At 38.3% G+C, this 23,893-nt stretch overlaps 1 protein-coding gene across 2 annotated transcripts; it reads left to right on the forward strand.

Moving 5' to 3' along the window:
* Nucleotides 1-10: 10 nt before the first annotated feature.
* Nucleotides 11-23,808, forward strand: klhl26 (kelch-like family member 26). Of its 2 annotated transcripts, XM_067431632.1 has the most exons (4): nt 13-281; nt 411-530; nt 4,547-4,732; nt 17,827-23,808. In XM_067431632.1, exons 2-4 carry the CDS (start codon nt 481-483, stop codon nt 19,406-19,408), a joined length of 1,818 nt encoding a protein of 605 aa, XP_067287733.1. In that variant the 5' UTR covers nt 13-281; nt 411-480; the 3' UTR covers nt 19,409-23,808. The 2 variants fall into 2 exon arrangements, with proteins under 2 accessions (XP_067287734.1, XP_067287733.1); XM_067431633.1 differs by lacking the exon at nt 4,547-4,732 and having other exon boundaries at nt 11-281.
* The last annotated feature ends 85 nt before the right edge of the window (nt 23,809-23,893 follow it).

The raw sequence follows: 23,893 nt of genomic DNA on the forward strand, positions 1-23,893 counted from the left end.
TTGCGTTATGTATGATAAAAGCATTGCAACAAACTCGCCAGGCTAGGTATGGATGCTTTATCCCCCCATGGAAATTTGTTTACAAATGCTTTATTCTGATTAGCTGTGTTATTTGGGGGCAAATGTCGTCCGAAGGAGCCCCTGAGTGGTGAGCTCGTGAGCGCGCTGCAGAAACCGCGGGGTCGAGCCGAGGGTGAGAGGCGCGTGCAGGTGAGCTGCTGCTGAACTCTTTCAGCACCTCCTGGACTGCCCAAGTGTACAGGCCGTACAATATTAATGGGGTAGAAATCTTTACCTTCCTTTCTAATGTTCTCATTGTTTCTTAACAGCCTATGCACTTGAAACTGTAAGTATAATGTGGGTTGTTTGTGGTTTGTCATTGCCATGTGTTTATTTCCTATTTTGTTAAGATTGAGCATGATTAGCGGTAATTTGGGTTTCTGCACATGATGACCTTCCTCATCCTCATCCTCGCTGAGCATGGCGCAGTCAGATGGGTTGGAGTTCTCTGTGAATCGAGCTCAAAGCAGGTAGGCATGCGTGTAGCTTCAAATGTTGCATACGATGCGTTTTATGCATGCATGGTTGCTACAAAATTCAACAGGGTTACAGTGCTAAAATTAGGAAAGAAAACAAAATTGCTTTATTGGTTTTATTCTGCAGTTTTTATTTATACATTTAATTAATTAATAATAATAATAATAATAATAATAATAATAATAATAATAATAATAATAAAGGTGCCTTCAGTAGTGTTTTAAGTCAAGACCACCTAATTTGAGACCAAGACAAAGTATGTTGAGACTTTAGAACAAGACTAAAAATCTTTGAGGGGTTATTCAAATTCATAAAGATCCACATTACCGCCTAAGGAATGACTTATTTTTAATCAATATAATAATGTAATTAACACTTTCAAGGCCCAGAAATTAGTAAAAAATATTGTTAAAATAGTCCATGTGACTCCAGTGATTCAACCTTAAAGGGGTACTTTAGCGCTGGGAAGATGAATCTGTATTTAAACTGGGTCATCAATGTAGTAGAAATGTGAAATTCTTTTTGAATTTGGTGCCTTCTATGTCTTTGTCTCATGGGGATGAAAGACTACAATTCCCAGAATGCTTTGCTGCCCTGTGAGTCCACTCAAAGCCACTGCTACTGGATTACAGTGACTGAGTTGGAGAAGACACTACATTTAAAAAGTGAACGTGTCTGTTTAATATAATGAGTGAGTCACCGCGCGAGTATCACAGCACTGAGCACTAACTGCAGGAGTGAGATAAATGAGCTGATGAGCTCTTGTGATGAGAGCTGAGGTAATTGCGACTAAACTCGCGGCATACATTCACAACGCGAGTTCAGTCTGGCGCGTTACAGTTCATGCCTTTCCAAGCTTAACTTTCATAGAAATTAATTTGAGAGTTAAAAGACTTACATTGCTCGGCATAGCTCCGTTTAAATGAGTGCCTGTAGCTGCGAGCTGAACTGTGAGTGTGATCTCCATCCCCCATGCGCGGGTTCAAAACATGGGGAAATGGCTCCCTCTGCTGGCTGTAGTCTTTAGCCTTTGGCCAAACATTCCTCCTATGATGCAAATATCGTCAATTTGCGTCATAGGAGGAATTTTCCAGAAATAAAATGCATAAATCTCTTGTCTCAGGGAGATATGAGGGGGGAAAGCACAATCATTTGAATATACTCCAGGGTTTCTACTGATACAAAGCCATATGCTAATCGCTGAAATAACCCTTTAATGTTATGAAGCAACGAAAATACTTTTCTGTGCACAAAAAGCAAACAAAATTAATGATTTTATTCAACAATTTCTTCATGTCTGTGTCAGTCTCCTACGCAGTTTACTTTGGCCAGTACCTGTGTCAGCATCACTTTCATACGTCGTGGTGTCACTTGTTGTTGGACGTGTCGGACAAAAAAAGCTGTTTTGTTCTGCATGAAGTGGGTCGCCCTCTCTTGGGCGCAGCCATTTTGACATTACATGACTAGCTTTGTAGGTATTCCATTTTATCTGTACCATATTGGTAATTGGACGATATCAAGATGTTTTTTTTTTTTTTTACATTGATTAATATCAGTTGTAAATTGGAAGTTGTGTTTGTAATGATCTTAGGTTTAGGTTGCCTTTTAATACTCATTAAAGATTAATCTTTGAAAATTGTAACGATTTATTAAGAGTGTTTAGCAAATATCAAAATTAGTATGTATTATTTTTACTTTAGGGCTGTGTAACTGACAATTGTTTTAATAATAGTTAAAAATATGTGTTATAAATGAGTGCTGTCAATTAATCTCATCAAGAATAAAAGTATGTTTTTAGCTTTTTATGCCATTTATGAACATCAAGGTAGACGTTATTGAGTGCACTCAATCTATCCCCCAATTCACAGCAATAACAAATGTACAACTAAAGTACGCTACGTGGCTAGCGGGAAAGTGGGTTCTGGAATGTGACGTGGAGTTAAACTCTGCAGGACAGTGACCCCTCCTGGTAGGGTTGGGTATCATTTGAATTTTAACGAGTTCTCTTCTGCTTATCGATTCTTATCAATTCCCAGTTTTGAAAAGGTAAATTTAATAAATATCTCAAACATATTTATTCTCTGTCTTTTTGCAAAACACCCTGTTGCAGCTGAATACCATGACGAAAAATCAGCAGCCTTCTGAGCACTTACACAAGGAACTTGGCTATGATTTTAACATAAATACTACAGCAAAAACAATAGAGTCTAGACTAACTGATAAAAATGTCAAACATTAAAGTAAACTGTCAGTAATACAATATGAACAAATAAACTAATTAGCAATAGCTCAAATAAATACAACTGAACAAAGCTGAGGAACAGAAATTGAAATTGATGTTTGAAATCAAATATAAAATAACTATTTCTTTTTATATGTAATATAGACAAATCTCCATCTAATTAAAGTTAGATTATATTTTTAAATTATTTAATTGGTCATAAAAGTACCATTGAAAGTGTGTGTGTGTGTGTGTGTACGCGTGCAGTTAGGAACAATGACATTATAGGAGTTTTAAGCATACTTAATGCACTGTCATCAAAAGAACCATTTGACTTGAGTAATTGTTTGGGTCCTAATGGCTACATGTACTTCTACTTTTTAAGTAGTTTTAAAAATCTGTCATTTTACTTTTACTTAAGTATGTTTTGTTTAAAGTATTGTACTTTACAATATTTCACTCTCAAATAGGTCTTCACTAAAACCCGTCAAAATAAACGTTTTAAGATATTAATTTTAAGAAATTGTGACAGAAATAGGCTATATCACTATTAGGCATACGATAGAATGTACTTGTCAAAATAATAACAATACCAACAATAATACATACTTTAATAATAATACATTCATATTTTTAATCCATGGTTTTATTTAGTAAATATGTTTTGCAGCGCTCTGCTAAAAAATAACAGGATAAATCTTTGCTATATTTTATTTGATTACCAGCGATTGCATTTGTAATAAATCATTAAAAGATGTCATACGCCTCTTATTCTTAAACATTTTAATAAATTAATGATAAAAATAAGATAATATAATTCATAATAATGTATTGACTTTAGTTTAGACATGTTTTATTGAAATTTTAATAAACCAAAAAAACAAACAAATGGTTTTTAATTTGTTATAATAAAGTATTTCAATCAACAAAAAATCCTTCATTCATTTAACTGCCATTTTAACATATAATAATAACCATAATTTATTAAAGTTTATTTATGAAATAATTGTTTAATACAATGATGCTGTGAAACTCTGTTTTCTGAGATGGTTATCATATTGTGAAAATCTCATTCTATTACAACAGGAGATTCCCCATCCCCGCTGTAAAAAAATAAAAAATTAAAAATATTTCGGTAAATTTTAAAGGAACTGTATGTAAGAAATGTATTTTAATTAATCCTAAAATGGCCCTGATATGTCACTAGACATTAAGAAATCATGTTAATTAAAATACTTATATCACTGACAACAGTAGTCCGGCCAGGATATTGTCATTTAAAAGTTGTTGTTGCAGCCCTCAACTGATGTTGATGTTGACATGTTGTGTTTTGGCCTGAAGGGGTAATTTGAAATTGATTGTACCAGTTCAGTACCAGTACCAGTTTTGGCCACAATCTTACATACACTTCCTTTAAATTAACTTTTTTCTTTTTTCTTTTACTTGAGTAGATATTTAGACCGGAAATTTTACTTGTACTTAAGTAAAATTTCATTGAAGTAATAGTACTTGAGTTGAATATTTTGTTACCCTTTCTACCTCTGGGTTTTTGCAAGGCTTATGGGTTCTTTATCCAGATGGGTTCTGTTGAATAATTTAAAAGTAAGTGCCATTACGGGGATCATGTTGATGCACCAGTTTAGAAACTGAGACCAGTTAGTGGAGCGTCAGGATACAGCAAACTCATCAAGATACTTCTGAAGCTCTATAGTCTGTGTAGCCAGAGACAATGATCAGGGAGTGGTGAGAGATACAATTCCTCGTAAACTGATTCTCTTTTTTTTCCAGCATGGCTAACAACAAGAATAGCACGCTCCGTTGTACTTTCTCGGCCCCCAGCCACAGCAACACTCTCCTGAGGGGGTTGTCTGCATTGCGTGATCAAGGTCAGTTGCTGGATGTGGTTTTGGCCATTGACAACGAGCGCTTCGAGGTTCACAAAGCGGTTTTGGCCTCCTGCAGTGACTACTTCAGGTGAGATATACACTGTTTGTTAGCACCAGCCAACTGAGCTGTAAATCAAGAAATTAGTTACAAGGTTAATCCTTGTTCTTATTGATGACCCAATTAAACGACTTGACTACTGCATATCTAGACTTAACGTGATCCCATTCTGGCCCTTCTGCTGTGATTGGCTAATACAATTGCATGGGGAAAAATATGAACAGTTAGAGAAGTCCTTGAAGATGGCAGCGTAGGAGCGAGAAAGCATCAGTTTGAGTATTGAGAAGCACCCCTAATCTTAAAACGTAATCCAGGACGCCATTAAAAATAATCTGCCAATTCATTATGCTGGGATCCTTCTGAAGGATGTGCAGATGCTACCATGGTTTTTAAACTGGACACATCAAAGCAAATGTTCCTTTAGGCTCGATCAGACAAAATGTATTTTTGCTCTGAGAGGCCCTCGAGAAATCTTTTTTTGAATAGATTTCTGTTGGCAGAGAGCGTTATGCTCACTGCTTATGTGCCCTGGCCACCTTGTGTTTTAAATGCCTACTGCGCCTCGCATTTTTTGAAAGAGCGCTATGAGTGCGTGAAATTCAACTCTGATTAGAAAAGACGCCCGACGTCATCGCATTTTTTTTCTATTGTCCAATCGAATGAATGGAGAGGCGGGCCTTCTGTTGTGGTGACCATTACCTTGATTAGACTGACACCACAGCTATTTTCAGGGTTACCTAGCAACATAAAAAAACGCAGAGCACTGCTCTTTTCTAAATTAAAAAATGTCAACCAAAAAAAGTCATTGCGGTGTGCCTCATGTTTTCAAAAGCGTTCTGTCTGATCGGGGCCTTATTCTTCCATTTATCCTGTTGTAGGGAATGGCTTAAGCCTAGTTCAGACTGCACGATTTTCAAACTCGTCGGGTCACTGCTCTATTCACACTGCATGACTATCTGGGGTATCATTCAGTCACTGCTATGTTCACACTGCAAGATGGTTTGACGACAGAGGAGTTCACACTGCATGACTGATCAAGAGGAAGAATCGCCGACAACTCTCTCGCTCTCCGGTGTGCAAACTACGTTTCCCAAACACACGTGCGATGTGACAAGTAAACAACGCGAGATCACACGTGCGTCAGACCGGAGTTCTCGCGCGAGACTTGGAATTGTTATTAAAAATGATAAACTGCACAAAGTTTGCTTCAAATTGTATGTGCGCTGATTTGTGGAGAAAAAGAAAAAAGATTATGGCGGAAGATATTGTTGGAGAGACAGAGGGAGCCAGGATTTTGTTCTGCAAAGACAGTTTGAGGTAAATAAATAATTATTTAATGTGCTGCTGCTGTGGCTGGATGTGCAAATGTTTGGCCTTTGTTTCTGTTTGATAGAATTGTAAATATATCTATTAAAATACTGAAATTCTGCGTTATAACTCCTCCCTGAACCTCCTGCGGCCCTGTATCTCACTCTCTCATTGGCTGTCGGTGTAATTTTCAGTCAGAACGCAGTTCACACAGCAGGAGTTTGAATCGCCGACAGGTCCAGATATTTAGCATGCCAAATATCTCACAGGCGTCGGCGACTCGTCGGCAATTCTCTCTGATCGCGTCTTTGATCATTCACACTGCGTGATTGTCACTCGCGTGCACGAGCACCGATTTGCCTGTGATTTCGGGCATTTGTCGGCGATTTCACAAAACCTGTCGGCGACTCAAAATCGGGGCAAAAATCGGGCAGTGTGAACTAGGCTTTAGGCACATGGAGTACATCAGAAATTGAACAGGTGTAGTGTATACTATATTTAATCAGTATTTTCATTGTGTTCTATTTGCTTTTGACATGTTAAGAGACTGAGTGCCAGTGGGCCAAATATACATTATTATCTTGCTCTGGAGGCAGTCATATGCAAATGTTTTAGCCCATGTGATGCCACCAGATCCCATAATATCCAAACGAGCCAAAGTTAAACCTGGATAACATTTTGATTCACTATGCATTCTTATTGTATGCATTATATGCCCTTACATTGCGATTGCCAACAAAACACACATTTGATTCAGTTTCACTTACTACCTGCAGAATCATGACGGGGATCTTTTATTGCTGGGACCACTTAGTCTTTCAGTTTCAAACGATCTGCAAATCCGGCGTCATGACTGGGTCTTGTTTATAAAACATTCGCCACCGAAATGCTGGCAACAAACAAACACACTTGCACAATTCAGTTGCTGCTCTAGAAAAACAAAAACAAAAGCATACTGTTCCCTTAAGGCTGGTTTCTTTGGGAAGCTGAACAAGGTGATCTTTCCCTCACAAACAAAAACACACTAGTGACATAGTTGATTTTGTGGTCTAAAATCTAAAAAAAACTTTCAGAAACGAATGCGAATCCTGAAGGAGTGTATTTTGGAATAGACATACGTCCAACTTATTTTTTAAAACATGAGAATTCAACTCTTTATAAATATGCAGTATATTGCCAAAAGTATTGGAACACCCCTCCAAATCCATAGAATTCAGATGTTCAAATCGCTTCCATGGCCACGGGTGTATAAAATCAAGCACCATGCAGACGCTTCTGCAAACATTTCTGAAAGAATGGGTCGTTCTCAGGAGCTCAGTGAATTCAAGTGTGGTACCGTAAGAGGTAGCCACCTGTGCAATAAGTCCATTTGTGAAATTTCCTCACTTCTAAATATTCCACGGTCAACTGTTAGTGGTAGTATAACATTGGGATGCAAACTGCACGTTTTTCGGTGCCTCCTGCTTTTTTCACATCAGTTTGGGTGACACTACGATACATTTCTCCCTGAGACCAGAGTTTGGCACTGCACCTTCCCGTCTTACTGGTAACTAGTGGGATCACTGGAGGTTAGGATATTTTTGGTTTATGTCATACAGGGTTTTTCCTGCATAGAGAATTATGAGGCCACCTTCAGAGACAGGCAGACACTTGTTCAGATTTGGTGATAATTAAATAATCGAAAATATATATCATCAAATGATCCTTCAGCAATTACTCTTATATTATGATATTATGATTTGCTGGTACAAAGTCATCAAAAGCCATTCCATAGCTATATATATATATATATATATATATATATATATATATATATATATATATATATATATATATATTAGGGCCGGGACTCGATTAAAAAAAAAAATCTAATTAATTAGAGGCTTTGTAATTAATTCATCGAAATTAATCGCATTTTAATTGCATATAAATATTTGACCTGAGAACAGTGAGAAGTAATTTTTCACATGGATTTAGGTATACCATTGAATAATGACTAAATACATAAGCTTAATTAAAAAAATAGTGTTTATTTTTTTCAGTCCAGCAGACCAGTGCAATGTTTGCCATTAAGTGTAGCAAAAGCGTATTTGTGATATTTGAGGCTCGATGTGCTGCGGTGATACGCAAATTCCTTGTTGTATAGCTTGCACACAACCATGCTCTTGTCGACGCTGCCATCCTTTCTTTTTTTAAACAAAATTTCCCATCCACGGGGCCAAGCAAAGCGGTCTCATCAGCTTCTTCGTTCATGTTCACTGTGATTTGTTGTTGTCGTGACGTGACTCGTGAACGCTAGTTGGTGTTCCAGTATAAAAGGTCCGTCGAAACTCATTCATTCCAAAACGTTAAGCAATCATTTTGCATCCGGGATGCGCATAAGCTCTTTGTGACGCTCTGTTTTGAAGCATTTCATATTGTGGTTTTGTGCACGGAAAGATTACTAAAAGCCTATCTTGTTCTCTCATATCTATCATATATTTGGGTGTGTTTACATGCACACCAGTAAGCTGATAACGCAAGTAAACGTGTTTACATGACTTCATTAATAAACCGGGTTATATAAAAATAATAATGTCCGTATCGGACTCTGAGTTTGTCATTTGAATTTGTCAAATGTTATGTCAGCTCTGATGGCTACTTCCAGCAGGATTATGCACCATGTCACAAAGCTTGAATCATTTCAAATTGGTCTCTTGAACATGACAATGAGTTCACTGTACTAAAATGGCCCCCACAGTCACCAGATCTCAACCCAATAGAGCATCTATGGGATGTGGTGGAACGGGAGCTTTGTGCCCTGGATGTGCATACCACAAATCTCCATCAACTGCAAGATGCTATTCTATCAATTTGGGCCAACATTTTTAAAGAATGCTTTCAGCACCTTGTTGAATCAATGCCACGTAGAATTAAGGCAGTTCTGAAGGCGAAAGGGGGTCAAACACAGTATTAGTATGGTGTTCCTGATAATCCTTTAGGTGAGTGTATATATAGTTATATATAGTTCAATAATATAGTATATTTTGAAAAAAAATTAAATTGAATATTCAAAATTAGTGTCTGTGTATTTTGATTTGCGTAGAGAGCTTTATGGAATTGGATTCCATGGCTGAGCGGCTGCATCCAAGCCTTACATCACCAAGTGCAATCCAAAGCGTCGGATGCAGTGGTGTAAAGCATGTCGCCACTGGACTCTAGAGCAGCGGAGATGTTCTCTGGAGTGACAAATCATGCTTCTCTGTCTGGCAATCCGATGGACGATTCTGAGTTTGACGGTTGCCAGGAGAACTGTACTTGCCTGACTGCACTTCCAAGTGTAAAGTTTGGTGGAGAGGGGATAATGGTGTGGGGCTGTTTTTCACGAGCAGGGCTTGTCCCCTTAGTTCCAGTGAAAGGAACTCCTAATGCTTCAGCATACCAAGACATTTTGGACAATTTCATGCTCCCATTTTTGAGGGAGCAGTTTGGGGATGGCTCCTTCCTGTTCTAACATGACTGCGCACTGTTGCAACAAAGCAAGGTCCATAAAGACATGGATGAGTAAGTTTGCTGTGGAGAAACTTGACTGGCCTGCACAGTCCTGACCTCAACCCGATGGAACACCTTTGGAGTGAATTAGAGCGGAGACTGTGAGCCAGGCCTTCTCGTCCAACATCAGTGCCTGATCACACAATAGTGCTTCCTGAAGAATGGTCAATAATTCCCTTAATCACATTCCAATCTTGTGGAACGCGTTGCCACAAGAGTTTTGTCTCTGTTATAGCTGCAAAGAATGGGTCAACTCAATTGAAAAATTGGGATATATTATCCAGCAAATGAACATTTTGTCCTTGATTTGTCCAAGTTGATGTGTTAGAAGCAGGAAAAAAGGGCAAGCGTAAGGATTTTATTGTATGGGGTTGCATATCCGCAGACCAGACAGGGTGCCCATGCTGACCCCTGTCCACCACCGAAAGTGCCAATAGTGGGCATGTGAGCATCAGAACTGGACCACGGAGCAATAGAAGATGGTGGCCTGGTCTGATGTATCACGTTTTCATTTGCATCACATGGATGGTCGGGTGCACGTGCGCCGCTTACCTAGGGAACGCCTTCTTCCCATAGTGCATCCTGGTGACAAGCTGCCAGAGGCAGTAGGAATCTGGGGCAATGTTCTGCTGGGAAACCTTGGATCCTGCCATCCCTTTGAGATGTAACACCTGCCTAAGCATGTTTGCAGACCATGTTCACTCTTTCATGCAAACATTCCCTTGGTCTCTTTCAGCGGGATAATGCACCCTGCCACAAAGCAACAAATAGTTCAGAAATGGTTTGAGGAGCACAACACAGTTTGATGTGTTGACTTTGCATCCAAATTTCCCAGATCTCAATCCAATCGAGCATCAGTGGAATGTGCTAAACAAATAATTCTGATCCATGGAGGCCCCACCTTACAAGACTTAAAGGATCTGCTGCTAACACATTGGTGCCAGATACCACAGCACACCTACAGGGGTCTAGTGGAGTCCAGTGCTTGATGGGTCATGTCTGTTTTGGGAGCAAAAGGGGGATCAACACAATATTAGAAAGATGGTCTCTGCAGATGCTCTCAATCTCTATCAGATGTGGACCTTCAATGAACAGTTATTTTTAGGTTTCTCCAGAGATCTTTGATTGGGTTCAAGTTCAGGGTTTGGCTTGGTCACTCATAAACATTAACAGAATTGTCCATAAGCCGCTCTTGTATTGTCTTTGCTGTGTGCTTTGGGTCATTGTCCTGTTGAAAATTGAATCTTCTGCCCAGTCCAAGGTTATAAGTCCTTGTTACGTGCTTTATAAGATGTAAACGTGATGATGATGCAACATTTGCGTGAGATGTGGCTGTTGAGCTGTAGGCAGCAGAAACAACCACAAACAAAATGTAGTGAAGTTTACTTAGTTTATTGCATAAAGTGTAAGATGTTAAAAAAAAAACAATAAATGTGAACTTGTGGCATAATAAAGAAACTGAAAACAATAAACAAGACTGTTGCCCATATCAATGAAATAATCAAAACAAAAGCCCCACTATTATTAACCCAAACCTCTAAACTAACTGACAAAGCAAGATGTAGAAACAAAAGTGAGATCTTCAGCGTATATACGACGCCTTAAACTACGCTGACCTCCAAACCAAAATACAATTAAGGGGCGCGCTCTCGCTCTCTCTTTAACTAACTAACATTGAACAAAAACGACCTATATAAATAATACAAATACACAACTCTCAACAGTCTCAAATCCATAACTGAAATTAATCAAAGTATTCAATACCTGGCCGAGTATAAACACGGCGTTTGTCTCTAAACATCAGCATGTAACATGTTGATCTTAAAATCAATTCTCTCAGACAGGACTAGTATTAGAATGATACATCAAACAAATACAAAAGGATGTTAACTCGGAACCAAGTAATCAAGCATCTAACCGATAACCGTTGTATTTTACAGGCCGAAAAAGAGTACAGGAAATAAGTGAGAGCTCGTGCTGATCAGCCCTCCCTGCTCATTCATAAAAACTGGGGCCTTTTAACATTCCGGCACGTCAGCGGATTGGTCGAACATCACTCATTGTATCGAATGTCCTCGTTACGTAAAGCGTGACGACACTTTAATGAACAGCTGTGTTTATCCAATGGTTCCAGGAATAACTAATACAACGAAGAGAAGGAGAGCAAGAGAAAACAAACCAAAACAATGCAAAACACATAGAATGTAACAGTCCCTGGACCAGATGTCTCTGTATTTTGTTGCATTAAGCTTTCATTCTACCTTAGTCCCTGCTGCTGAAAAACACCCCCACAGCATGATGCTGCCACCACTGCATCAGACTGCCAAACAGAGAAGTGTGATTCGTCAGTCCATATAACATGTTTCCACTGCTCCAGTGATATACGCCCCTCCATCCGATGCTTGCCATTTGTACGTGGTGATGTGGGGCTTTCATGCAGCTGCTCGGCCATGGAAACGTATTCCATAACTCTCCCATCAAACAGTTATTGTACTGGAATTAATGCCAGTGGACATTTGGAACTCGCTCGGTTTAGTCCTCTGTGACCCTACTCTGTGATTAAACGTGGTCTTCCACTTCGTGGGTGAGTTGCTGCTGTTCTTAAACACTTCTACTTTGCAATAACTTTCCCATTTCAGGGGTTACATTTCACAAACCGACTTATTGCAAAGATGGCATCCTATCTGAATTCACTGAGCTCTTCAGAATGTCTATTTGTTTTTCACAAACATTTGTAAATGCAGACTGCATGGCTAGATGGACCTGTGGCAATGGATCTGATTGAGCCATTTGAATTCAAGGATTAAGTGCAGTGTTCCAATGCTTTTCATATATGAATACATCAGTGAATGTTTGCACCTTTATATAAAAGTTATTTGCAAGTCCCTCATATGTCCTCAGTGTTATCATGCTGAAAAATGTACAGGATGTGAAGAATGGCGGTAAATGTAAATTTGCAACTACCTACTCACAAGGCAGATGGAATAAATCAACTAAATAACAATTAAGAGGGATCCAGCAGCACTTGTGATGATGAATGGAACTTTTGGGTATTATAAAAGTTTTTATTTATAGGATTATAATCGAACAAAGCTCTACATAGGCGTTATTCATGAGATAATTTATAGGACTAGTATTTTATGACTGGGCTCCAGATATCTCTCTCATCTCTCTTGTTCTACTTATAATGAGAGTACATTGAAAGCTGTGAAACTAACAATAATAAAGTCGATCAATGCTGTTTTTTGTTTTTCCCAGACAGGTACACTTGTATTTGTGGATTTAACATTTGTAGATGGTCTAAAGCCAAAGAGCTGTAAACATGGTTCGATTCATGTTAGTTTCATAATCCATTTGAATTTTTATATATATATATATATATATATATATATATATATATATATATATATATATATATATATATATATAATATAATATAATATAATGTGTGTGTGTGTATACATACACATGAATATATACAGTGCCTTGCGAAAGTATTCTGCCCCCTTGAACTTTGTTACTTTTTGACACATTTCAGGCTTCAAACATAGATATAAAACTGTCATTTTTTTGTAAAGAATCAACAACAAGTGGGACACAATCATGAAGTGGAATGAAATTTATTGGATATTTCCATCTTTTTTAACAAATCAAAAACTGAAAAATGGGGCGTGCAAAAGTATTCGGCCCCTTTACTTTCCGTGCAGCAAACTCTCTCCAGAAGTTCAGTGAGGATCTCTGAATGATCCAATGTTGACCTAAATGACTAATGATGATAAATAGAATCCACCTGTGTGTAATCAAGTCTCCGTATAAATGCACCTGCACTGTGATAGTCTCAGAGGTCTGTTTAATGCGCAGAGAGCATCATGAAGAACAAGGAACACACAAGGCAGGTCCGAGATACTGTTGTGGAGAAGTTTAAAGCCGGATTTGGATACAAAAAGATTTCCCAAGCTTTAAACATCCCAAGGAGCACTGTGCAAGCGATAATATTGAAATGGAAGGAGTATCAGACCACTGCAAATCTACCAAGACCTGGTCATCCCTCTAAACTTTCAGCTCATACAAGGAGAAGACTGATCAGAGATGCAGCCAAGAGCCCCATGATCACTGCAGAGATCTACAGCTGAGGTGGGAGACTCTGTCCATAGGACAACAATCAGTCGTATACTGCACAAATCTGGCCTTTATGGAAGAGTGGTAAGAAGAAAGCGATTTCTTAAAGATATCCATAAAAAGTGTCATTTAAAGTTTGCCACAAGTCACCTGGGAGACACACCACACATGTGGAATGTGGTTATGTTTGGCTCAAAAGCAACACAGCTCATCACCCTGAACACACCATCCCCTACGGTCAAACATGGTGGTGGCAGCATTATGGTTCGGGCCTGCTTTTCTTCAGCAGGGACAGGGAAGATGGTTAAAATTGATGGGAAGATGGATGGAGCCAAATCCAGGACCATTCTGGAAGAAAACCTGGTGGAGTCTGCAAAAGACCTGACAAGGACAAGACAATGATCCAAAACATAAAGCAAAATCTACAATGGAATGGTTCAAAAATAAACATATCCAGGTGTTAGAATGGCCAAGTCAAAGTCCAGACCTGAATCCAGTTGAGAATCTGTGGAAAGAACTGAAAACTGCTGTTCACAAACGCTCTCCATCCAACCTCACTGAGCTCGAGCTGTTCTGCAAGGAGGAATGAGCAAAAATGTCAGTCTCTCGATGTGCAAAACTGATAAAGACATACCCCAAGCGACTTACAGCTGTAATCGCAGCAAAAGGTGAGGCTACAAAGTACACTCCTGAACAAAATCTTAAGACCAGGGGATGCATTGCAAGTTTTAAACATTTCGCATTTGTGGATCATAACCGGGTTGTAAGTGCAGCTTCAAAATACCAAAAGAAGAAACGGGAGCAAGAGACAAAAAAAATTGAGAGTAGGCAATTTATTGAAAACTGCATTTAACCTCAAACATCAGCTGATCAAAAGTTTAAGACCATAGCCATAAAAAGGTCAAATCTGCACAAAAACATGGCTTTCATGTCATTGTCCTTCAAGCAGTCATACTGTTAAGATCTTGTGATGGCAAAGGCAAAACATGGGACATTGAAAAGTGGAAGAAAGTTTTATTCTCTGACGAGAAAAAAATTAACCTGAAAGGTCCTGATGGCCTCCAACGTTACTGGCATGACAAGGAGATCCCACCTGAGATGTTTTCTACGCAGCACAGTGGAGGAGGCTCCATCATGATCTGGGGTGCTTTTTCCTTCAATGGGAAAATGGAGCTTCAGGTTGTGCAGGGGCGTCAAACGGCGACTGGCTATGTGGATCTGTTGAAGCGGGCATCCCTCTTGACCGAGGGCTCCTGTCTGTGCGGTAATGACTGAGTCTTTCAACAGGACAACGCTGCAATTCACAAAGCCCACCTGACGATGGACTTCTTCCAGGAGAATAATGTTGATCTTTTGGACCATCCTGCGTGTTCCCCTGATCTAAATCACATTGAGAACATTTGGGGATGGATGGCAAGTGAAGTTTACAAAAATGGACGTCAGTTCCAGACCGTGGATATCCTTCGTGAAGCCATCTTCACCACATGGAGCAACGTTCCCACCAGCCTCCTGGAAACAGTCGCATCAAGCATGCCGAAACGAGTTTTTGAAGTGATCAACAAGAACGGTGGGGCAACTCACTACGGAGTCCTTTTTTGACACTTTTAGTACTGTTGTGCGTTTATTTTGGGCTATGGCCTTAAACTTTTGATCAGCTGATGAACGACCTGTTTGAGGTTAAATGCAGTTTTCAATAAATTGCCTACTCTCTATTTTTTGTCTCTTGCTCCTGTTTCTTCTTTTGCCATTTTGAAGCTGCACTTACAACCCGGTTAAGATCCACATGTGCGAAATGTGTAAAACTTGCTATGGATCCCCTGGTCTTAAGATTTTGTTCAGAAGTGTATTAACTTAAGGGGGCCGAATAATTTTGCACGCCCAATTTTTCAGTTTTTGATTTGTTAAAAAAGTTTGAAATATCCAATACATTTCGTTCCACTTCATGATTGTGTCCCACTTGTTGATTCTTCACAAAAAAATTACAGTTCATATCATTATGTTTGAAGCCTGAAATGTGGCAAAAGGTCGCAAAGTTTAAGGGGGCTGAATACTTTCGCAAGGCACTGTGTGTGTGTGTGTGTGTGTGTGTGTGTGTGTGTGTGTGTGTGTGTGTGTGTGTGTGTGTGTGTGTGTGTGTGTGTGTGTGTGTGTGTGTGTGTGTGTGTGTGTGTGTGTGTGTGTGTGTGTGTATTAGACGTGCCGATTTATCGATAATGCGTTTTATCACTCTAATGAATATGCACGATATTGTTATCGTGGGCACTTTAAAATATCGTAAATAATAATTTATTAACAATTAATATTTGTTGTATAATGCACTCAAGAATACTTTGCCCATCAACCGTATAAATGCTCAACACCGCTGTATTCTGTGTCAAAGGGACACGCGCCCAGGTGTAAATGAGAAGCACATGAACGAGTGAAGGAGACGCGCTGCTGAAGTGCCGCTCAGTGACAGCAGAGGGCGCTGATGAACTGCAGAATGCTGCGATTACCCCAGAAACCCCGCAAACAAAAGAAACCTTGTGTAGTTTTTAAAACAGCCATTAGTTTTTTGTAATCTCAATGTTGTTCATCACAGCACCAAATACTTAATACTTACAGACTTAATAGGCTATTTATTTTCAAACTTAAACATTTTTATGTTTTAATCTGGACTACAACATGCCCTAATGATTAGAACTGTTCTAATTATTTGTTATTGTTCAGTAAAACTTTGAGACATACGACTTCATTAGTTAACATGTTAATTAATTATTACCAGACTGACAATGAAAAATACGTATAAAGAATTAATCATTCTAAGTAATGTTATTTTCTTAGTTATGGTTTAATAACATTAAAATCAAAATCAAAATAACTTTTTTAATGGACCTCAGATAAAACTAACAATGATCAGTATTTCTTAACTAACATTACCAAAAACATTATACTTTCTGTACCAAAATGTAGCTATTGCTCAATCTTAGTTAATGCATTAAATAATGAGACCTTATTGTAATTTTGTTACCTGTTGTTCTTTATAGCCTAATTCTTTTGCACTTTAATCTGTTTGAAAATTGTACTTTTACAGCTCTGAAAAAAAATCAAGAGACCACTTAACATTGATTTCTCAATGTTAAGTGGTCTCATAATTTTTTTTCCAGAGCTGTTTTGGTGCTTTATTGTATTTAAACGTTGTTATTTTTGTTATTACAAAAATAGTTCTTAAAGCTGTTTTGCTATGGCAACACTTTTTTTTTTTTGCAACTTATTTCAATATCGTGATATCGTATATCGTGATAAAACTCCAGCAATTAATCGCAACATGAAAAATTGATATCGGCACATGCCTTATATATGTATACATGTGTATATATATATATATATATATATATATATATATATATATATATATATATATATATATATATATGCATGTTTGATTGGCATGAAATTAAATTTTTTATCATTATACGTAACACTGTTAATCAAATGGGAATGGTAAGGGGGATGCTGTTCTTCAGAAAATTGACCAGGCCATGCAAATTCTGTAGTTATGATTTTGAGAATCATATTTTCACATTTTAATATATAATTAAAAATATTTTAAATGTATTCTATTAGATTTAATATATAATAGAATGTATTAAGAGCCTGGGGATTCTAGCACTGCATGCTGTCATGAAAGCAGACACCAGTTCCTCATAGGATGAGGCCATACAGTCTTATGAATAAGAGACACGGATGATTCGTTAATGTACTAATGTTAATGTCCATTTTAAGCCCATAACAGGAAAACAGCACAACAAAATCCCAAAATGAACCTTTTTTTCCTACAATTAAATTTAACAGACACAATTACTGTGCTATGATGTTCAAAACAAATGTATCTATTAACATCTCAGAAAATCTTGAACATACAAATGGAAGAACACATCTTGAACATATCCTTAGTCAAGTTTAAAATGTGTTGGATCCAATTTTATTATTATTATTATTATTATTATTATTATTATTATTATTATTTTAATGCTTACAAAGAAATGATATGGGAAAATGTTTCGGAACCAGTGCTGCTAAAAATGTAAGCAGTCACTTTTGCACTTTAGGGTTGGCTTAAAAATGCAGATTCCTTCTTTACATTTGAACGGAGGTGTAAAATATTTTCTTCTTGATCCATACAGAGCCATGTTTACTGGAGGAATGAAGGAGTCAAACCAAAAGACCATAGAGCTAAAAGGTCTTTCAGCCAGGGGACTGAAGCACATTATTGATTTTGCCTACAGTTCTGAGGTCACTTTGGACTTGGATTGCATTCAGGATGTTCTTGGTGCAGCTGTCTTCCTTCAGATGGTGCCTGTGGTGGAGCTTTGTGAGGAGTTTCTGAAATCAGCCATGAGTGTTGAGACTTGTCTAAACATCGGCCAGATGGCCACCACTTTTAGCCTTGCATCCCTTAAACAGTCGGTCGACGCATACACGTTCCGTCACTTTCTGCAGATAGCTCAGGAGGATGACTTCCTTCACATTCCTATGGAACGACTGGTTTTCTTCCTTCAGAGCAACAAGTTGAAGAACTGTAGTGAGATAGATTTGTTCCATGCGGCGATCCGCTGGCTGCAGCATGATTCATCCAGACGAGCTGCAGCCTGCGAAGTGCTCTGCCACGTGCGCTTCCCACTAATGCGATCAACTGAGCTTGTGGACAGTGTCCAAACTGTCAACATCATGGTGGAGGATGTGCAGTGTCGACACTTTCTTCTAGAGGCCTTCAATTATCAGATCCTTCCATTTCGACAGCACGAAATGCAATCACCTCGAACTTCCATTCGCTCCGACGTCACATCACTAATTACTTTCGGGGGAACACCCTACACTGACAATGATCGCACTGTAAGCAGCAAAGTTTACCATCTGCCCGACATCACAGTGCGGCAGTTCAAAGAGTTGACCGAAATGGAGATGGGATGCAGCCATGCATGCGTGTCTGTTCTCGACAATTTTGTGTATGTCGTGGGTGGGCAGCATTTGCAATATCGGAGTGGTGAGGGTGCAGTTGACATCTGCTTTCGCTATGACCCCCATCTGAACCAGTGGCTTAGAATCCAACCCATGCAGGAGAGCCGGATTCAGTTTCAGCTCAACGTACTGCACGGACAACTTTATGCTACAGGGGGACGCAACAGGTCTGGCAGCTTGTCCTCTGTAGAGTGCTATTGTCCAAAGAAAAATGAGTGGACTTACGTGGATTCCCTGAAGAGGAGAATCTGGGGTCACGCAGGAGCTACATGTGGAGAGAAACTCTACGTCTCTGGAGGTTATGGGGTGTCTGTGGAGGATAAGAAGACTCTTCATTGCTATGATCCAGCCTTGGATCAGTGGGATTTTAAGTGTCCCATGAACGAGCCGAGAGTCCTACATGCTATGATCAGTGTAAACAACCGTATTTATGCTCTCGGTGGAAGAATGGACCATGTTGACCGCTGCTTTGATGTTCTAGCTGTAGAGTACTACATTCCAGAGACCGATCAATGGACAACAGTCAGTCCAATGCGAGCTGGTCAGTCGGAGGCTGGCTGCTGCTTGCTGGATAAAAAGATCTATATCGTTGGAGGATACAACTGGCACCTAAATAACGTCACAAGTATTGTGCAAGTTTATAATACAGAGACGGATGAGTGGGAAAGAGATCTTCATTTTCCAGAATCTTTTGCAGGAATAGCTTGTACACCTATCATACTTCCCCAAACGACCACCCAGCGCTAAGCACATACTTACATTTGCTGTTTTAAGCTTAAGGTTTCTTGTCCACACAGACAGCAGTAAAAGTAATGGTATATTTGGTTTATGTCTTCATAAACATGAATGATTTGAGGCCTGTTCACATCGGTGTGAGTTAATGACGTGAAAGCACAAACTTTCCTGATGAGTCTTTTGGGAATGTGAAGCATCTCTCTACACACTTCTCAAGCAGTAGCATTGTCCTTTTCCCTTCTTGTAGATTGCCCCATTTCATACTACTAAGGGTTTCTTACAAGTGCCTGTGGGATTTGCATTGACAACAGACCTCAAAGGACCAACAACACTGGCTCAATGTCATGGCCTATTCTCACTGATGTGGTTAAATGACACAAAAGTAAAAACTATTCACTAATAATATTAACAACAAAACGAATCAGTCTGATTTGAATTACAGCCATTTACTGAAAATAATAAATGTTTTGGCATATGAAAAAAAAAATGTTTCTGGGAAAGTGTTGGCAGAACTTTGCAGTATGATTTTTTTGAATTTGATATGAAGTTTAAGCTAACTATCTACCACTTTGGACAACGTTGTCGTCTTTGCCACTGCTTCATAAAGAGGGCCTAGGTTTATTATACAGAACCTGATTACTAAATTGTCATGTTAAAAACATTTTCTTGTAGATTACAAAAATCACTTCTCACAAATCAGGACTCTATGTCATGGCTTTGGAGGCAGGTGGACCCAAGCATTTTGTTTTGAGCCTAGCAATTTGGATTAGGACTTTTTTTCTATAAATTAGACATGATTTTATCTCATGAGTTATATTTCATTGGGTAATAATGTTTTTAACCTACCTACAGATTTGCTTTGTCACAAACTAAGCAAGCACATTTCATTAGGCACTTTAATGTTCAATATGGAATCAGCGATTTAATGACTTAATATGGTCTATACTCTGAACGTTTTTTTTACAAGGCAGTATGTCAAGGCACATGATCATGTACATGGAGCTAAAGCACAACATTTTTGTCATGATATTGTATTGGCATGTAATTTGAATGTGTAGAAAAAACACTACACTCTAGAAACTACCTATGGTGTTTTTTGTGCATTTATAGTATGATGATGTGCTTGATTTATATTTAATGTGTTTATATTTGTGTTAATTTTATATTTTTCCTCCTAAATTCCTTTAAATGTGTTAAAAGGTCTCATTCACTAATTATTGTGTGGATTATTTTGTACGCACAGGAGAACTTTTCACATAAAGTTTATGCCCAATACAGATATGAATTTGTTCTTAAGGCTGTTTTAATGTTAGTGAATTTGGAGTATTCTAAATGAGTGGCCACGTGCTCAAGATTAATGTCATTTTCAGAAAACATGCCCAAACATCCCCATCTAAGGACTTTCCACTCAACCTTTCCTTTACAGCCTTTTTTCATTCTCCTCAAAACATAGGCCATTCTGCAGATGCGTTCTCGCCAGTTCCTTGAGCAATGCCAAGTGTGTCATGCTCAAAATGAATTCAAACACAATCACCTTTTACACAGACCACAGACACTTTCATTAGCCAGCTGTACATTGCAGCTGAAACTAACATTTTCTAAATTTTCTTACTTTTTTAATATGATGAAATATATTTAAGATTAATACGGTTTCATTATTCAATCTTTATTTTCTAGTTTATCACTGTAAAGCTGTAAATTAAATTGTATTATATATTCATTTTTTTGTATACAAATAATACATATAATTATAGTCTTGTCACGTCACTTTACATAATGCTTTATACAATACATATGACGTCAAAGCAGCTTTACATTGATAAACAAAAATAATGATTCAATGATGCAAACAGTTCAATTAAGTTATAAAGAAGCTCTGCAGAAAACAGTGATTTCATCATTCAGCTAAATTGAGCTCTCATCCAATAGTGTCAGCTCAGTCAAATCAGTAATATTGCTGAACATTAAGTGTTCCAACTAAGCAAGGGCAGTGGCAAGGAAACCAAACTCCATCAGGTGACAGAAATGGAGTTTGGCCAATGAACAAACACGGTGTGATTATGATTCAGACTGCATCAGAAGTCAGGTTGTGGATTGGTATAGCATTTAAAATATTTAAATCTCAGTTCCTTCTGCTTGAAGATCAGATTCATCACGCTGGTATAGAGATGAAGCTGGTCTGAACTGAGCTGAGGACTTATCTGGTTCTTGTGGTCTTTGCTGAGGATCAGTGCTGATGGCTGTAATGTCGACAAGGCCATCACAGGGGATTGTCTTGGGGGTTGTCCATCATCTGATCTGGATATAACCCGGATTCGGCTGATTACGATAAGCTGTTGAGGCAGACACACTAATATACGCATAGATCCCGTACTTCTTATGACGTAACAAGTCCATCTAGTGTTATGGGAAGTGTTTCCTGTTCCGGTTGTCCGAATTTATGCAGCTTTACAATCCTAATGGATTTGAATTATAGAACTGAATTGTAGAAATGTGTTATTTGCCAGGTTGAAGAGATGTGTTTTAGTCTAGATTTAAATTAACCGAGTCTGCTTTCCGAAAAAAATTAGGAAGACCAGAGTTTAGGTAAATGGGAATCTTACCGCCTGCAGTCGATTTTGATATGCTAGATATTATCAACTGCCAGAATTTTGAGAGTGAAATAGACACGCAGGACTAGCACGTTCAGAGCTTGCTCAAGTACTGAGCAGCTAAATCATTTAGTCCTTTGTGAGTAATTGGCAAGATTTTAAAATTAGTGTGCTGTTTAACAGGAAGACAATGCTGTGTTGACAACTGGATTAAAATGGTCATATTTCCTGGTTCTAGTAAGAACTCTAGAGCCCCTTTCACACTACACGTCGGACCCGCAATATTCCCGGAACATTGCCGGGTCGCCTTCTGTGTGAAAGCAACCACGTCCCGGAATTGATTACCGAATTGAACCTGGGTCGGGGACCTAGTAACATTGCAGGGTTCGATCCGGGACGAGCACTGTGTGAACAAAAGCCAAAACTAATGCCGCAACGTGTACGTAGTTATCGTGCGACTCCTAGAGCTTGTTTTTTTAATAATACAACCCTGCAGTGCCAGTAGAGCTGGTCAGTGTTTTAAACGCAGAGAGTGTTCGTATACAAAAGAAACTAAAATTAAACAAGCAGAAACATGCACAAACTGGACACAAGTAGAGACCACGGAGCTCCTTACTATCCGCTCTGAAGCTGAGATCGCTCGCCATTACACGTCACATCAGGATGTCACGTGTCAACTCGATCCGGGACCGTTACGAGTTGTGTGTGAAAGCGCACATATTACGGTATTTCGCTGGCAGTGTGAATGGACCAAATCTAGCGGGCCGGGAACAAATGCCAGGTCGCATTATCCGTGTATTTGCCGAAATCGCGGTGTGAAAGGGGCTTAGGTGGTGCGTTTTGGACTAGCTGTTTATTAAGAGTGTAGGGCAACCACCTAGTAGAGCATTACAATAATCAAGTCTTGAGGTCATGAATGCATCTACTAACTGTTCTGCATTTTTTTATTAAGAGCATATCGCATTTTATATTTATTTTTAAAGATAAAATATAACTTTATAACATGATTATAAGGCCGCACAAGGAAATGCTTTTTGCATACATGTGGTTTCAGTTGTTCGTACATTTTTCATAAACTCAGAAAAACCTTTAGAACAAAAGTTGGGGAATCTTGATTTGTTTGTGAAAACGTTAATGCGCAGATTTCACGCACAGATTTCTGCGTTTACACATGCTTGGTGAATGAGACCCATTGTTCTTTCCAACAACAAAAATGACATAATTTACATTATGTATGTATAGTTAATTTACACAGGTTACGGCAGTAAATGGCTGTCACACTTCAGCTCAGGACTCATTTACTTGCAAGATGTAAACATAAATATGGACAGCATCTGGCAATGATTTTGAGTATGTTAGCTGGGTCTTTACACGTAAACAAATGGCCTTTTTTCTTGTATCAGACGTATGCCACAGATCAGCCTTAATTAACCTGTAAATGTAACCATTTCCTGGAGTTTTCAACCCAAGTAGCTTTTACAATCTAAGAAAACATTTTCAATAATTGTGTTTTTTTTTTTTTTGACAAATTCCATTCTAATTTTGATGTATAGTTTTTTAGATTTGTATTATATAAATATATAGACACTGAATGTATTTATATTGGTGGCACTTTTGCAGTTTTCCTTTTTTTATTCATCTGCTATGTTGTGACCATTTGTGATCTAAATAAAAATACACAAATATGTTCTTAGATTTTTAGTGATGTAGTTACAAAAATAATCTTTTTCCATGCACTTATATAAAGTGTTTTAATAATTATGTACTATTGTATTGCTGTGTGCTAAACAGAAAGGCTCATGTATAAAACAAACAAAAATAAATAATGGAATACAACCTTAGGCCTACTTGTTTACATTTTAATAAATCTAAATTTACATTTTATTTTTAATGTAAATTGTTTTAA

This window comes from Pseudorasbora parva, chromosome 22 (assembly GCF_024679245.1).
Source record: "Pseudorasbora parva isolate DD20220531a chromosome 22, ASM2467924v1, whole genome shotgun sequence".
In the NCBI taxonomy this organism is placed as follows: Eukaryota; Metazoa; Chordata; class Actinopteri; order Cypriniformes; family Gobionidae; genus Pseudorasbora; species Pseudorasbora parva.

What these genes read in the sequence shown, in the direction of transcription:
- klhl26 (XM_067431632.1), top strand. Translation starts at nt 481, where the DNA reads ATGGCGCAGTCAGATGGGTTGGAGTTCTCTGTGAATCGAGCTCAAAGC. An exon ending in GTGAATCGAGCTCAAAGCAG is followed by an intron (nt 531 to 4,546) that starts GTAGGCATGCGT and finishes TTTTTTTTCCAG; the next exon opens with CATGGCTAACAACAAGAATA. An exon ending in TCCTGCAGTGACTACTTCAG is followed by an intron (nt 4,733 to 17,826) that starts GTGAGATATACA and finishes TGATCCATACAG; the next exon opens with AGCCATGTTTACTGGAGGAA.